Source organism: Cucurbita moschata, unplaced genomic scaffold, assembly GCF_002738365.1.
Source record: "Cucurbita moschata cultivar Rifu unplaced genomic scaffold, Cmos_1.0 Cmo_Scf00009, whole genome shotgun sequence".
Lineage (NCBI taxonomy): Eukaryota > Viridiplantae > Streptophyta > Magnoliopsida > Cucurbitales > Cucurbitaceae > Cucurbita > Cucurbita moschata.
Window position 1 is genome coordinate 3,688,363 of NW_019268525.1, and position 14,676 is coordinate 3,703,038.

Below are 14,676 nucleotides of genomic sequence, written 5' to 3' on the forward strand. Positions count from 1 at the left end.
ATATTTAATTGAAAGCGGCGTTAAATTTTTGTACCAACCGATCTTACCGTGTATGGCAAACAATTGGAAATAGTCAAAAAGTCAAAGTAGTTTAAAAAACGACAAAAACACAGACACAGACTCGGTCACCTAATTTTGACTTTAAATCCTATATATATATATATATATATATATATATATATATCGATTTTAAAAAATGAAAAGATCAGAGAATGATGGGCTGTTAAGCCATTGCCAACCATACACGTGTCCGGATTAAAGCCTTTCCTTACAAAATATTAAAAAAGATGGTTTTTTTAAATATAAAATAAAGATTTGATTTTTCCCCGCCAAAATAAACATAACATTTGTTTCATGGATTGTGTGCATATATATTTTATAGGAACTCGTAATTAATTATTTTATAAATTTTATCGTTATTGTTACTTAGTTATAATTAAAATATAAATAATTATTAGGAGAATATGCTTCTTTTTATCCTATAATTTTAATGTTTATTTTATTTTCTCTTTTATTTTAAAAAATTTCTCTATCTCATTTTGTCCGCATGTATTTATATTATTTTAGAAGTTTATATTAAAGTTACTTATAACAAATAATAATATTATATTATCTTCAACTTATAAGTTATCAGTCCATATATTTCCATTTAAAGTAATAAGTTAGAAAATAAATTTAATGTCTATAATTCTTTAAGAATGAATAAATATCTTTTTTTTTTAAAGCCAATTAATTAATTAATTAATTAATTTTTGGAGGTATGTAAGCCCAAATCTCCTGCGTTGGGAAGGGACGTGTCAATGTAAGGGTGGGCCCAGGTGCCATGTGAGCTGTTGGACTTTAAATCTTTATTGTCATCATTGACGTCATGGTGATGCTAAAAACAAAAACATATAGCAAAAAAGAAAAAAAGAACAAAATAAAACGACGCCGTGTAAGAGGTTTCACGTAGCCAGGTCCCTGAAAGGGGCAATCACGAGATTTAGAAAAGTTATCCGTTCATGGATAATGATAAGGTGACACGTGGGGGCACTAAAATATCGAATTTTACAAGTGTGAGTGATGACGTGTCAGTCTGAGAAGGCAGGGACCACAGGCATAGTCGGTTCCGGCGCTTAGCTCCAAAATACAACTTTTTCGAAAGTCAACAAAAAATCGGTGGTCTCTTGACAGCTTTTATTGAGATGTTAACAAAAAAAAAAATGGGCTGTCTTTCTTTCTATGCTTTTCAATGGGGACCGATTAATCATCTTTAAATTTTAAAAATTATTTAAAATTTTGAATTATCTTTTAAAAATAGATGGATGTAGCGAAGAATTTCTACCAAAGTTCGAACAATTTTAACCATTATATAATTTAGTTAATTCTAATGTTCACACAAGCCGGCACACACTAATCCAAATTTTAAGGATTGAGTTTAGTTGATCGTGTTCTTTTAGGTTACGGGTAAATTTAAAATATATTAGAAAGCACAATTAACTTTGTAATTTTTTAATAATAAAATTTTAAATATTCTAATTTAATTTCAAAATTACAATGAATTTAATTTGATCACATTAAAGTGAGGATCCAATGAGGAGACGACACGTGTGAAAGGAGATTTTGCCACCTATAAATACACCAATTTTCACTGAAAAATCCAATCTTGCCATTCCAATTTTCAGGGAAACCAAAAAGCGTGCAAAATCTCGATGGTTAACAAAATGCAACAACAATTAAACAATTCCCAATTCTTTACCACTCTGGATTCCATTTTTTCTCGCTCTCTGCCCTCCACCGCCGTCGCCCTCAGCCCTATGCCGGAGACGGCGATGGGTTCGTCGGTGTACCTCCGACAGAGAGATCTGGTCCATAAATTTTGCGTTGAGAATCACCACCTGCAACTCCAACGACAGCACCGCTACCAACCAGTTGAAATTTCTGCTGGTTATGGGGGTTTTCCGGCGTCGGAGAAGAAGAAGCTGTACAGGGGTGTGAGACAGAGGCATTGGGGGAAATGGGTGGCGGAGATTAGGCTGCCCCAGAACAGAATGAGGGTTTGGTTGGGAACCTACGACACGGCGGAGGCTGCCGCCTATGCGTATGACAGGGCGGCGTATAAGCTCAGAGGAGAATACGCGAGGCTGAATTTTCCCAATTTGAAGGAGTTTAGGAATTTGGGGTTCGCCGATTGCGGCCGTTTGAATGCTTTAAAGAACTCTGTTGATGCTAAAATTCAAGCAATTTGTTCGAAGATAAAGAGGGAAAGGGCTAAAAAGAGAAGCAAGAAATTGGATCCCAAAAACATCCCCGTTTCTGAGTCATCTTCGCCCTCGGTGATGGCAGCGACGTGGTGTTCGTCGGCGGTTTCTGAAGATGGGTTTTGGAGAACGGACAATTCGCCGCCACCACCGTCGTCGTCGTCCGGCTCGGCGGAGTCGGCGGTGACGGTGGCGATGGTGGTGGAAGGGGACTGTGAAGGGTACTCTTCGCTGGCGAAGATGCCGTCTTTTGATCCAGATTTAATTTGGGAAGTTCTTGCAAATTAAATTGAATGAACTTTCTCTCTTTGTTGTAATTTAATTTTTACTCAATATAGGCAACAAAAAAAAATATATTTTTCAAGAAGAGACTTAGACACTGTTACAAAGATGGTTTGGTTTCTCTCTTCCATGGATACGAGATCTCATAATCCATTCCCTTCAGCACATCGTCTTTGTTGACACTCGTTTCTCTCATGAATCGACGTGGAATCTTCCCCGTTCGAAGTCCAACGTTCTCGTTGACACACCGCCCAACATCTACTCCATTTCAGAGCTCAGTGTACTCGCTGATTCGAGAGGAAAAAAAAGAAGAAAGGAAGGCCATACCGAAACCCATATCTGAAACGTGAATGAAGGAAACAAGGCATCATCTTGTTTTGGGTCATGGCTACATTTTGGGATTTTGAGTTCACACATGAAGCTTATCCATTGATGATAGGGGTAACAATGGTGGCCCTCTTCGTAGTTACCCACATGTCCACAGTGTCCTATGCCACGACTTGTGTAAGAGCCCCCATACCCTTCTAATCTTTATTATGCATTTACTGTCCATAATTACTCCACATTCCTAATTCCTCTATTCTTTTAACTAAATCTTCCTGCTTGCTTCCTTCACATAATATCATTCTCTTCTCCAATGTTCCATTGCCACGTCTCATGCATTCTAAACACTAGGTGGCAACCTTCCACAATTATTGACATATATTAAGATATATAATGTCAACTTGTATTTTAAATTATTTAATTGAAGGCATAATCTTCCCTTTACAAATAAACGTGTTATTTAATCTTACTTTATAATTAATTTTTTAGATAATATTATTTTATTTTTGGGAAAAAAAGTAATTATGAAATTTCAAAAATTACAATAAAATTCTTAAATTTAGAATATTTAAAACATTCTTAGGATGAAAATTGTTTGTAATCAACCTTCAAAAATTTTATTAATACTTGATTAAAATAGTATTGTTAGAACCCTAAACATAATTATTTTATTTTAAAAGTATCTTCTAAAAGTTGGATTAAAACCCTAAACATAAAACAAAGAGTTAAAGAAATTTTATTAATACTTGATTAAAATAGTATAATTAGAATGGATCTTTTAAAAGTTACATTAAAACCCTCAACATAATACATAAAAGAAGAGTTAAGAAATGTCACTAATATATGAACGGAAACTGAAACTATATATGTACTATCTCACCACTTCCTTCTTGCATTTCCTCTCTTTAAAACGGCTACCATCTATGACGTAACACATTAATACTCTCTCTCTCTCTCTTCTTGAAGACCCCCTTATTCTCCTTTTCCACTCTACAATCTCTAAAATCATCTCCTTCAATTAATTTATACAGATTATAGCAAGAAAAAAGAAGAGTAATAGAACCACTCAGGGACCTCACGACTTATATCTTTCGACAAGGTTGTACATTAATAATCGAAAATGAGCTTATAAGTCGTTTGGGTTTAATACAAAAAAAAAAAAAAAAGAGAGAAAAAAAGACTAGAAAATTTGGGTAATATTTTTTAAAACAACCAATAAGAGGGAAATATAAAGAAAACATAAACACTATGTTGATTCATTTTATAATTCAAATGAGTTTATTTGTTACGACGATAGAGATCTAATCCAGGAACACCCAATGAGTGACACACACAGATTGATATCTTATACAAGACAACATAAGCAATTACAAAAACAATCCATAAGGTAGGTATGGAAGTGCTATCAACGCGATGACACAAATCAATACATTAGAAGGATTCAAAAGATCCTGATTAGAGCTAGCTAAGGCTAACCTTATTGTAATAGAGCGTACTGTGTTCATATATTATTCATATTTTCAGAACTCGAACTGGTTCAGAAACTTACGGAAATTCCTCAGGAAACCGTTCTTCTCTTTGTGTTCCTGCTCTTTTTCCTCTGCGCGTTGGTGAAGGAAGTGGAGATGCTTGCGATCGTCCTTCGAATCGCTTCTGAACGATTCCCGCGGTTCGTCATGTCGGATTTCCCTCCATCTGGATGGAATCGCTATTTCGCGATCCGATCCCCAATTCACAACAGAATTAGGGCTCTGTCGCTCATCGGCTACGATCATGTCGTTTCCGTATGAGATCCTCCCCACGCTATAAGGCTTGAAGTTGTGGCGGCGGTGACATCCGCGGCGACTTCGCCGGAATATCAACGGCACCGTTCGCCGGTCGAATTGGCGGTTGATTGGACGGAAGGTGAGCACGACTACCGGATCTGAAACGCTCTCCGTCGCATCGACCTCGTTAATTTCAGAAGGATTGTCTTCGGTGCGTACCTGATTGAGAACTGACATGGATTTTGGAGCATCGTATTCGGATAATTTCTCGGACGGGAGGAAGATCGAGGCCTTCAAATCGGAGTCGTCGATGGATCCGGAGGCGGAATCAGAGACGGAAACTTCATGTTCCGATCGCTCTGTGAGTTGGCGAGCGTGTGAGACGGAGACGACGAAGAAGACGAAGAGAAGAAAGGTTAGGGTGGGTTTCGCCATTGTTGTGATTGCAATGTCAAGGAACAGAGGAGAAATGGAATTTATAGTGTTTGACGGAGACGAAATTTGGGGCAGGTGGGGTAGGATTTCACCGTTTACTTTGTGTTTAACTTGAAACACGGGCAACGGGCAACATTGATTTTGTAAACACCGTCTTTATTATTTTATTAAAAAAAAAAAAACAAAATTATTTAATTGCGCTAAATTTAGCTTTCTTTCTCCAATTTTACGAATAATTATAAAATCAATTGTTTTTTTTTCCTTTCAATTTTTAATGTTCTTGATTTTTGGAAAAATATTATTGTCAAAATAAAATAAAATTCTTGGAAGACAGCTGGCATTTCCATATTTTTTTTCTTTTAAAAACAAATCTGTAAGCTTAATAAACAATTTCTTGCGGGTTACAAGGCAATCAAACTGGCTCTTTAATTTTTAGGAAGGTTTTAGAAGCCGAAAGAGAAGAAGACACAATTAATAGTGAGAAGACGTACCATTGGCGTCCCCTCCCGTAGGGCTTCGAGCAAGGCGTCGGGGTGGTGTCGGGCACCGTCGCCGAAGCCCTTGAGGGAGAGAAAGCAAAGAGCATGTCTTTTAGAGTCACTTATCTTGTCTTCTCTTGTCCATGAGATTATTGGTTCAGAGGAGAGGAGAGCAGGTGTTGTTTTATAGTGCTCAAATGGAGTTTTATGGTATCAAAACTAAAGCTTGGATTCTTTTGTTTTTGTTATTGTAAAAAACATGGGTAATAACTCAAATGCTTTTATTCCCATTCTTCTCTCACGTTTCTTTCAACCACTCGACTTAATGCTTCTCCATGTCAACTCATTGCCAATGCCCAAACCCAACGTCTTCACTAGCACAACACTCAGTATCTCCCTCTAATATCATTTGTAACAGCTCGCGGACACTACTAGCAGACATTATCTACTTTATGTTTTTCTTTTCGAGCTTTCCCTCCAAATTTTTAATACACATCTGCTAGAGAGAAACTTCCACACCCTTATCAAAAAAATGATTCGTTTCTCTCTCCAACCAATGTAGGATCTCACATTTTCCGTGATTTGATTTTACCAGCTTTAAAAAAGAATATCAATGCCACGACTTTTCGACAATTTTTAAAGAATACATTAGTCTTTTGTGTGTATATTTATATAAACAAATTAAAAAAGAAATATATCAAATGGATAAAAAGTGAATATAATCTAAATCGAACCACTTACATGATATAATCTTTTGTAGATTAAATTGATAGAGAGAGAGGTGGCGAAAGAGAGCGATATACAAAAAAGTGAATATAATCTAAATAGAACCACTTTTAAATATAGATATTCTTTTTAGAGATACGAACAAATTAGTATAAGTGAAAGCATTTGGCTCTTAGGAACCTCGACGGGGCAATTAAATAATATTAAGAGGGCAGCCAATGAAGCATAAATTCTTATTCTTCGTAACAATCTAACAAAATAAAGTCAAATAGAAAACGATATTTTCTCTATTTGACATTCCGTAATTTAAGATATACCTTATCTCTTCCCTTTAATCTAATCTTCCTACTTGCTTCGTATATATCTTTACAAACGTTCCAATAATTTAAGATTTGATTCAATATGGCCAAAATTATGTTCATTGTTTAAACTCGTGTCATGGGCGTACTTTTTCAACTGGACAACATCGCTATCTTGACATGCTCACGACAAGTCTAAAAAGAAACTCAAACTCCAGATTCATTTTTCGTCTAGTTTTGTGGCACGTGCATGTTCAATCGTCTAGGCCCTCTCGTGGCCGAATGTGCACCACTTGAGAGTCGCCACTCCTCTTGTCGCAACGTGAGAGTCACAACCTACTCTATGTTGTGACCTCAAGTATCAATTTCAAATCGTTATTCCTTCCAAATTAAAGGGCAAAGAAGGAACTAAAATTATACTAAAAATAAAAAAAAAATTTATTTTTTATTTCATTTATCTATCTCAATATTTTAATAATGTAATTTTTCAATATTTATTTTATATTAATCATAATAAAAACAAAATAAAATCTACATACCCAAAATGAAAATTACCAAAAGACCAAAAGGGTATAATTAAAGAGAGTTCATCAACACAAGCTAGTTAGGGCTATACAACCTTTTTTGCAAAATAAAAAAGGAGCTTTTGTCTTTACCCCACCAAATATTCGTCGGGGGTAATTTCGTCATTTCCTCACTTCTCTCTCATCGCTGATGGGCTAAAAGAAAAGAAAATATAGTGGGCTAATTTGTTTGAAAGCCCTTTGATTTATGGGCTTGTTTTATGGGTCATAGGCTTTGAACTCTTAATGGGCCGTTCACGTTTCCCGGCCTTTTACAAGTTGGCCCAAGAAGGCAATAAATATTTTAAAAAATGTAAAATAAATAAAATTGATAATGGATAAAAATGCCATTAAAAGAATACCTAGATGGAACTATATTATTGATATACTCCGTATTAAATGTATCTATTATATAACTAATATAAAAAATATGAGTTATATTATTAATATAGCTCATATACCTAATGTTAGGTATATTAATCACAATAAACAAACTAATCCTAGTCCAAATTAAACAAAAATATATAATTAATAAATTCATCAATTTAAACTATTACTCTCTTAATCTCACGAAATGATTGCAATTAAACTTTATCACTTGGATTTATTTGATGTTTTAAAATCTATAAATTTATTATATACAAAATTAAAAGTTTAGGATTCCATTAGATCTCGATATATGGAATTCGTACATGAAAAATACAAGTTGTATCTGAAACTACATAAGAAGATGAAGCTCAAAGGGAAAAGGCAAAACAATAAACCACCTAAACTTTGAAGCATTTCGATAAGATAATAAAAGAATTCATTGAACCAAGATGAGTTTGCTAATTTTCTCCCTTCCTATCCGAAAAATGAAGTTCTTCAATTCTATATTATAATAGACGAGTTCTTTTTAAAAAAGCGTAGATATGTTAGAAATTTAGTAGACACTTTTCTAAAATCTAAGAATCAAATAATACGTATACGTAAATTATGATTTATAGTCATGGTTAAATTATAAGGTTTGTGTGTAAATATTTTTAATTTCTTATGGAATTTAAATTAGTATGATAATAACTATTTTTTTTTAAAAAAAAATTTCATCTAAAAGTTTTGAGATTTAATTTTGTCTAATGAATTCTTAATCAATTTGATAAAAATAAATTTTTAAAATTTTAATTATGATAAATCTCGATCCCTATAGATTATGGTTTTGATTTTTAGTTCTATATAATTATAGAAGCGACGTATCAAACTATCGTTTTATCATCTAGATGATAAATGATACTTTTCTACTAAAATTCAATTGGCTACCAACTACATTATTTATTTATTAAATTTAAATAAAATGATATGATTTAGTAATTAATTTATTGAACTATGGAAAATGATTGATTAGATAAAAATTCAAAAGAAAAAACAATAATATAATGGTTTCAAAATGACTCAATATTAAAAAATATTAAAAAAGAATTAAAGGTGAACATTGTAACACTTATTCAATTTCGTTAACTTTAAATTCAATACGTTAAGAATGAGAAATAGAATTTAAAATTGGAATCGGAAGTGTGTATTCTTATTTATATTCATAACGGATACCAGCTTTAATCAAACTTTAAGATATATTCCATAACTAATATATTCTCTAAATATTATATTTCAACAATATAAAAATTAATTAAGCCGAAAGAGAATGGCCAAATTTCAAACTTTAATCAAATAAACATACACAGAAAACACTAATTTTGACTACAAAATTTTCTAAGCTAAGGACTAAGATCTAATTTACGTAGAATCAAAGAAAAAGAAGTAAAATAAAATATTGTGAGAGAAGAAATGGTCTCAACAGTTGGAATTTGATGATGCAAGAAATCCAAGTCAGCAGTCTTACGTGGAAGAGCTGTCCACTCACAATCATAAGCATTAGATTTAAAAAGAGAGAGAGAGCACATGTTTACTATACTACAACGCGGATTTCAGCTTTGAAAATTCTTGGTCTACTCTCCAAGCATGGACTTTGACTTCCCACTTCTCTCTCTATCTCAATCATGGAATTTCATTCAACACAAACCACAGCCGTAGGATCTAGAGGGAGAAAGAGAAACCCTTTTGGAAGTTAGATCCAAGTGGAAGTGGACTTGGTCAGATTTTGAACTTGGACTTCCACAAAAAAGACCAGCCTATCAAAACAAAGAGCCAAGGGAAGAAAGCAACTCGGGTTTGTCTCAGTCAAAAGTTCCCCAATTCTAAATCTTCAAGAAAATTTTAAAAAAGAATGAAACAAAGTTGTTTTCCTTTTTCAATTCCTTATAAGAACCCCATGACTGGTTCTTCTTCAATCCAAAGCTTCTCCTCATCTCTCTCTCTCTCTCTCTGTTCTTCTTCTTCTTCTCTCTATTCTACTTCGGTTTTGATTAAACACAAACATACCCAGTTAACCAAATTACCTACCTGGCTACTTCCATGTTTGTTGTCTTTGTTTCTTTACCATTTGGGTCTTCCATTTCCTCTACCTTCTGCTTCTGCTTCTTCTCCTTAGATAGAAAGCTTCTGCTTCTTGACAGACCTATAAATCCAAACAGAAATGTGCTGAGTTCTTGTTCTTCCTACCATGAACTAGCATAGTAGAGCATCAGTTCATTTTAAGAAATAAAGAGGTATTGAAAATGGAAGGTGGGTGGAGTTGGGATCAAACGTCACTCGTTGGTGAGATAATTCAGGGGATGGAGCTTACCAAGCAATTGAGAGCAGAGTTGAGTTCAGCATCTACAGAAGAAAGCAGAGGATCATTAATACAGGGGATTTTATCTTCATATGAAAGAGCTCTTTTGATACTGAAACGGAACGCACCAATGAATCAGCCTCCGATGCCGGAAGTAGCCCCTGGATTGCCAGGGTCACCAATTTCTGTCAATGGAAGTGCTTCTAGTGATGACTCTGGCAGAGGCCTCAAGGACCCTCAGCAGGACCCTAGAAAGGAATCAAAGAAGAGGTGAATTTAGAATCTTCTTTCCAACTTTTCAGTTGTTTCTACCGTTTTCGCCAAGTTTTAAGAACTGAAATCAAATAAGAGGTTAATAGACAAGTTATATAACATGGTTCTAATTCTGTGATTACAGAAAGACACAGCCCAGATGGAAAGTACAAGTGAAAGTGAACTCTGAGACAGGATTTGAAGGACCCCATGAGGATGGTTATAGCTGGAGAAAATATGGCCAAAAGGACATACTTGGTGCAACATATCCCAGGTGAGATGATTTCTTCCTCTTCCTGCTCTGGAAACATGCAAACCATGCACTGAACATATATTCAAATGCCCATACATTCATATTTCAAATCATCTTTTTTACTTCCAGTACAAAATAAAAACATGCTAAAAAATTCAATGGGGGGGAGGGAGATCTCATACTGTGTTTTTTCCTTTTTTCTTTCTAATGGATGAATGCAATAGGCAACATGAAGGAAAACCAGAAGAGAAATAGAAAGAGAATTTGAATATAAGGAATTTGATAGGAATTACAAGAGAAAGAAATGTCAGCAGCTCAAAATTCAAAGTCAAACTCTACTTTATTAAAAAGTAAATAAACTAACTAACAGGAAAGAAACCAAAAAATACAAGAATCACTTAGAAATAAGGAAAAATATTGTAGAGCTATAGTTATAACCTTAATGAAGATGAGATTTCTTCTCTGTTCCCCATCAATTAATCTAATACCTGGTGTATAATTGCAGAAGCTACTATAGATGCACTTTCCGTAATACTCAGAATTGTTGGGCAGTAAAGCAAGTGCAGAGATCAGATGAAGACCCTTCTGTGTTTGAAATTACATATAGAGGAAAACACACTTGTTCCCAAGGGAACTATTTAGCCCAATCATGTCATTCACCAGAAAAGCAAGAAAATAAGGAAAACGACCACGGCCATGATCATCATCAGAAGCAGCCTGCGCAAGAGAGCTTATTTGGTAATCAAACTATTGAGAACATCGAAAAGCTCAAAAACAAGGCATCGACATTCTGCTTCGGCTCAACTTCTGGTGGATGTAAGGACATTGTAAATGGTGGCTTTTCCCATTTAGCCATTGACACTCACACCGCCTTGGGAAGCTTTTCTCAGTCATTTATCTCCCCAACCACACCTGACTCAAACTACTTCACTCCATCCCCATGCCAAAGGAGCAACATAGGAGGGACTCATAATATGCAACCTCTAGAATCTGATGTCTATGAGATTTTCTCGGCCAACACTTCAGCTACCAACTCCCCTATCCTGGATTGGGATTTTCCATTCGATTCGGAGCAGATCAACTCAAATTTCCCATTTAACTCCCCAGGATTTTTCTACTAAATCACTTGGGGATAAAAATAAAATTGCAAATGGTTAATTACAAATCCTTTAGAATTTAGCCTCAATCATGAACCAAGACAGAAGAAGGAAAGGCCGCCCCTATCCAGGTTTCATTTTCTAAATTCTTTGCAAAGCATGGTGATTAGTAATATAACTAGCAGCTTCATTTTTGGTTCTTTTATTAATTTTGTTCCCAATTGATTTCCTACAACATTAGACTAAGCAATAGCACGTCTTGTTCGAAATTAGGAAGCTCCCTTACAATAGTAGTAATTGAAAAATATATACTAGTAGTTTATCATGCATTTTCTATAATATGAGTGAATTTACATACTATATCAAATATCACCATGTCATCAAGGAGATGGGGAAAAAGGACAGACATGTTTTGTTAATAATCAATTCAAATGGATATCAGCAATTAAGTTCACATCACGAAGGAGTATACCAACAAACTCACTAAACCAGAAAGATACATGTTGCTGCAAGTATTCTTCACCATATTAACTCTTATGGGAATCAGAACTTAAGCATACGCATAACAGGTACGAGACTTCTTCGATCAAGAACAGATTGCAAGCATAGTTCGGAAAGAAGCCAAATATATCAACCCATATTGAACAAGTGCAATGATAAACCATAACTTTTTCAACAAAGAGACAGTCAGTCATGAAATTATGCATTGGGAAAATGGGACTGATTAAGAAGATACACAATGCACTTCCAGTTAGCACAGACACGGAAATGTCATTACTTCTACTTGATGGAGAGAGGTTACCAACTTACCAATATCCCAGCGCAGGAACCATATAAAGAAACCTGGAGTTGACAATACAGATAAAACATTTTAACTATGCTGGGCAAAGCAGATTCTAGCTCAGATCAAGACAGGAAAGAACCACAGATTGTAGCACAGAAAAACCATTTTCAGCCAGAATTGTTGATTCAAAGGGCTATCAAACTAATTTAGTATAGAATGTTCAAAAGGAAATTTTCAGAAACAAGCAGCTCAGAGATAATCAGAACGACAATAAAGCTGATAAGGACTGATCACCAATATATCATTTAGCCAAAACTCTATTCATTAGTACTTCAAACAGACTTCACGATCGTAATTAAAAGAGTATCGGAGGGACTCACAGGCTTCAGGGACAAAGGAGCAGCTTTGAATGTGAAGCATACTTTAATCTGGCAATAATGTAGAAGAAGCTGGTGTCAAGTAAAATAGAAGCATGAGCCTTGGAAAATGTGCCCTGCCCATCGATCAATCGGTGCTCAAGAGTTCAGGCAATCAGAATCTTTTCATAGGGGTTCTTGGGGAAACACGGCAGAAAAAGTGGCAGCTCTTGAGTTGGCGGCTGCTATCCCCTCGGATCTAAAGCTCATTTCACTAATTTGGCCCCAGATTTAGGCCCAATATGAGCTCAATTCTGCAAAGACAATGAACCATTCTTGTTTCACAATCCTCGACGCTGGATGAATTTGGAAGTGGAAGCTTCTTTGGACTGTCTGCTATTGCAAATCCTTTTAAAGTTAAATTTCCAAAACTCATTTTAAAGTTCTTAAGAACTGTTCTTTTCGAGGACGGAAATACTATATTATCCTTAGTTATACTAAATATTTTCCTTCAAATTCATAAGCATCTCATCTTAAAACTCAATTCTCAACTCTCTCTAGTCAGTTATTCTTCCTGTGTACGTGTTGACTATATACCTCTTAAGCAACCAAAATCACAACTCAGCAAGAGAAATTTGTTAAAATAAAAGATAGGTCTCCAGTAAGACATCACTAATCTAAGCACCCCACTCAGCAAGACAGATAAGTTATTTGAAAATTCTTCCTAACAACGAATACAGGAAGCGGTTACATCATAGAGAAACAAAACGTTTTCAAGGTTAAGAAGTGGGCTCAAATGCAGCATGTTGGTGCCAAACACCATTGAGGTTGGATTGCCATAACCGGACCATCCCATCCTTTCCTGTTGATGCTAATGTCATACCACCCATGTCCCACTCCATGTCCCACACCTGACAGTGCAAGTGAAAACATGACCATCAATTAGCAACACCACCTCTTCCCTCCTATCTAAGAATAATCGAAAGAGAACAAAATCTAAAACACGCAGATCATGGAACCATATCAACTAAATTGTAACAACATTTGTAGTCAATTATGAGCGATCTTCATATTTATTTTATAAGGTTCCATCGTCATGGATTCAAATGGACTTCTTCTATCTACACTAGGGGTTTCTCTTAACAAATGGACGTTTCAAATGCATCCATCTTGGATTTTCAAGAAATATAAATGAAAAGAAAGGGGAATGAGAGAACAGAGAGAAATTTTGAAGAGATACCTCGCCGTTATGCCCAGAAAGCAGAGCAACTCGTTCTGTTGAGAGCCTTCCATCTGAATCTGGGTTTAATCCGAGGCGCCATATTGCAATTCCTTTCTGGGTTGCAACAGCTATTACCTCATATGGCCTAAATTATATTCAAGAACAATTAATATTATTATTGCTGAAGCTTATTCACTGTTTTTTAAGAATTCCAAGTAGACACGTGAATGAATTTGGTCATATCAAGCTCATTGTGGTGATTCTTTCAAACAGTTACCAGGAATTGCCCTGGGAAGTTTGTGACAACTGTAAAGAAATTGAAGGACTACATGATGAACAAGGATATATCTGCTGAACCTATGTGTTTCAAAATTATACACCACAGATACACCAATTATATGAAGCTCCTTTAGGAATTAGTCCATTACCTTCCAATATTTTGTGCCCACGCAACAGCATAAACCCCATCACCTTTGTCTGCTTCCAAAGCCAACTCTGCAACAGGAAGCCATCTTTGATGAGCCTGATCAAATTCCCAAACCTATGGAGGACAAATAACATATTAAATATAGTATGCAATCATCGTGGACTGACCAATATGCTGTGAGCAGCAGGTCATATCACAATTTTGAGTGCAGTAATGGAATCAGAAGAACTTAGATTACCTTGGCAGAATCAAGCTGTGGTGTATCCGAACGAAAAGCCAAAACAAAACTCGATTGCTGTCTTTCACCACGATTTGGATTCCAAGATATACTTGCAGACAAGCACGCTGCTTTCCTGACTGTAGAAATGGAATCAATGACATTCTGAAATTCAGCCTGCACAAAAGTAGAAAATTAGGAGTCAAATTATTAAAAGGTCATTATTAACTTGTTTTTTTTTTTTTTTTGG

General features: G+C 35.3%; 4 protein-coding genes and 1 long non-coding RNA gene across 5 annotated transcripts in view; 2 read left to right on the plus strand and 3 right to left on the minus strand.

Moving 5' to 3' along the window:
- The first annotated feature begins 1,659 nt into the window (after nt 1–1,659).
- LOC111447275 (ethylene-responsive transcription factor ERF061-like) overlaps nt 1,660–14,676 on the plus strand; it is a 22,570-nt gene continuing 9,553 nt past the window's right edge. Inside the window, exons 1-2 of the mRNA XM_023086336.1 lie at nt 1,660–2,565; nt 12,983–13,002. Coding sequence (XP_022942104.1) covers nt 1,692–2,528 — 837 coding nt within the window. The 5' untranslated portion in view covers nt 1,660–1,691 and the 3' untranslated portion in view covers nt 2,529–2,565; nt 12,983–13,002. The remainder of the gene's footprint in view (nt 2,566–12,982; nt 13,003–14,676) is intronic.
- On the minus strand, nt 9,442–10,036 carry LOC111447276. The gene is made up of 3 exons (XR_002711237.1): nt 9,947–10,036; nt 9,831–9,862; nt 9,442–9,662 (listed from the first exon to the last, which is right to left on the minus strand). It is a non-coding gene; the product is annotated as an uncharacterized LOC111447276 (long non-coding RNA).
- On the plus strand, nt 9,656–11,756 carry LOC111447273 (probable WRKY transcription factor 41). The gene is made up of 3 exons (XM_023086334.1): nt 9,656–10,088; nt 10,216–10,344; nt 10,829–11,756. Exons 1-3 carry the CDS (start codon nt 9,763–9,765, stop codon nt 11,442–11,444), a joined length of 1,071 nt encoding a protein of 356 aa, XP_022942102.1. The 5' UTR covers nt 9,656–9,762; the 3' UTR covers nt 11,445–11,756.
- The window catches only part of LOC111447274 (protein SEH1), a 4,912-nt gene continuing 3,410 nt past the window's right edge, over nt 13,175–14,676 (minus strand). The window contains exons 5-8 of the mRNA XM_023086335.1: nt 14,448–14,603; nt 14,211–14,323; nt 13,801–13,927; nt 13,175–13,471 (exon numbers count right to left, since the gene is read on the minus strand). Coding sequence (XP_022942103.1) covers nt 13,340–13,471; nt 13,801–13,927; nt 14,211–14,323; nt 14,448–14,603 — 528 coding nt within the window. The 3' untranslated portion in view covers nt 13,175–13,339. The remainder of the gene's footprint in view (nt 13,472–13,800; nt 13,928–14,210; nt 14,324–14,447; nt 14,604–14,676) is intronic.
- LOC111447268 (probable GABA transporter 2) overlaps nt 14,079–14,676 on the minus strand; it is an 11,730-nt gene continuing 11,132 nt past the window's right edge. The window contains exon 8 of the transcript XR_002711236.1: nt 14,079–14,088. The gene's annotated coding sequence lies outside the window, so the exon portion shown is untranslated. The remainder of the gene's footprint in view (nt 14,089–14,676) is intronic.

Coding starts and splice junctions, on each gene's coding strand:
- LOC111447273 (XM_023086334.1), top strand. CDS start 9,763: ATGGAAGGTGGGTGGAGTTGGGATCAAACGTCACTCGTTGGTGAGATA. Junction 10,089..10,215: donor AGAAAGGAATCAAAGAAGAG/GTGAATTTAGAA, acceptor CTGTGATTACAG/AAAGACACAGCCCAGATGGA. Junction 10,345..10,828: donor CTTGGTGCAACATATCCCAG/GTGAGATGATTT, acceptor GTATAATTGCAG/AAGCTACTATAGATGCACTT.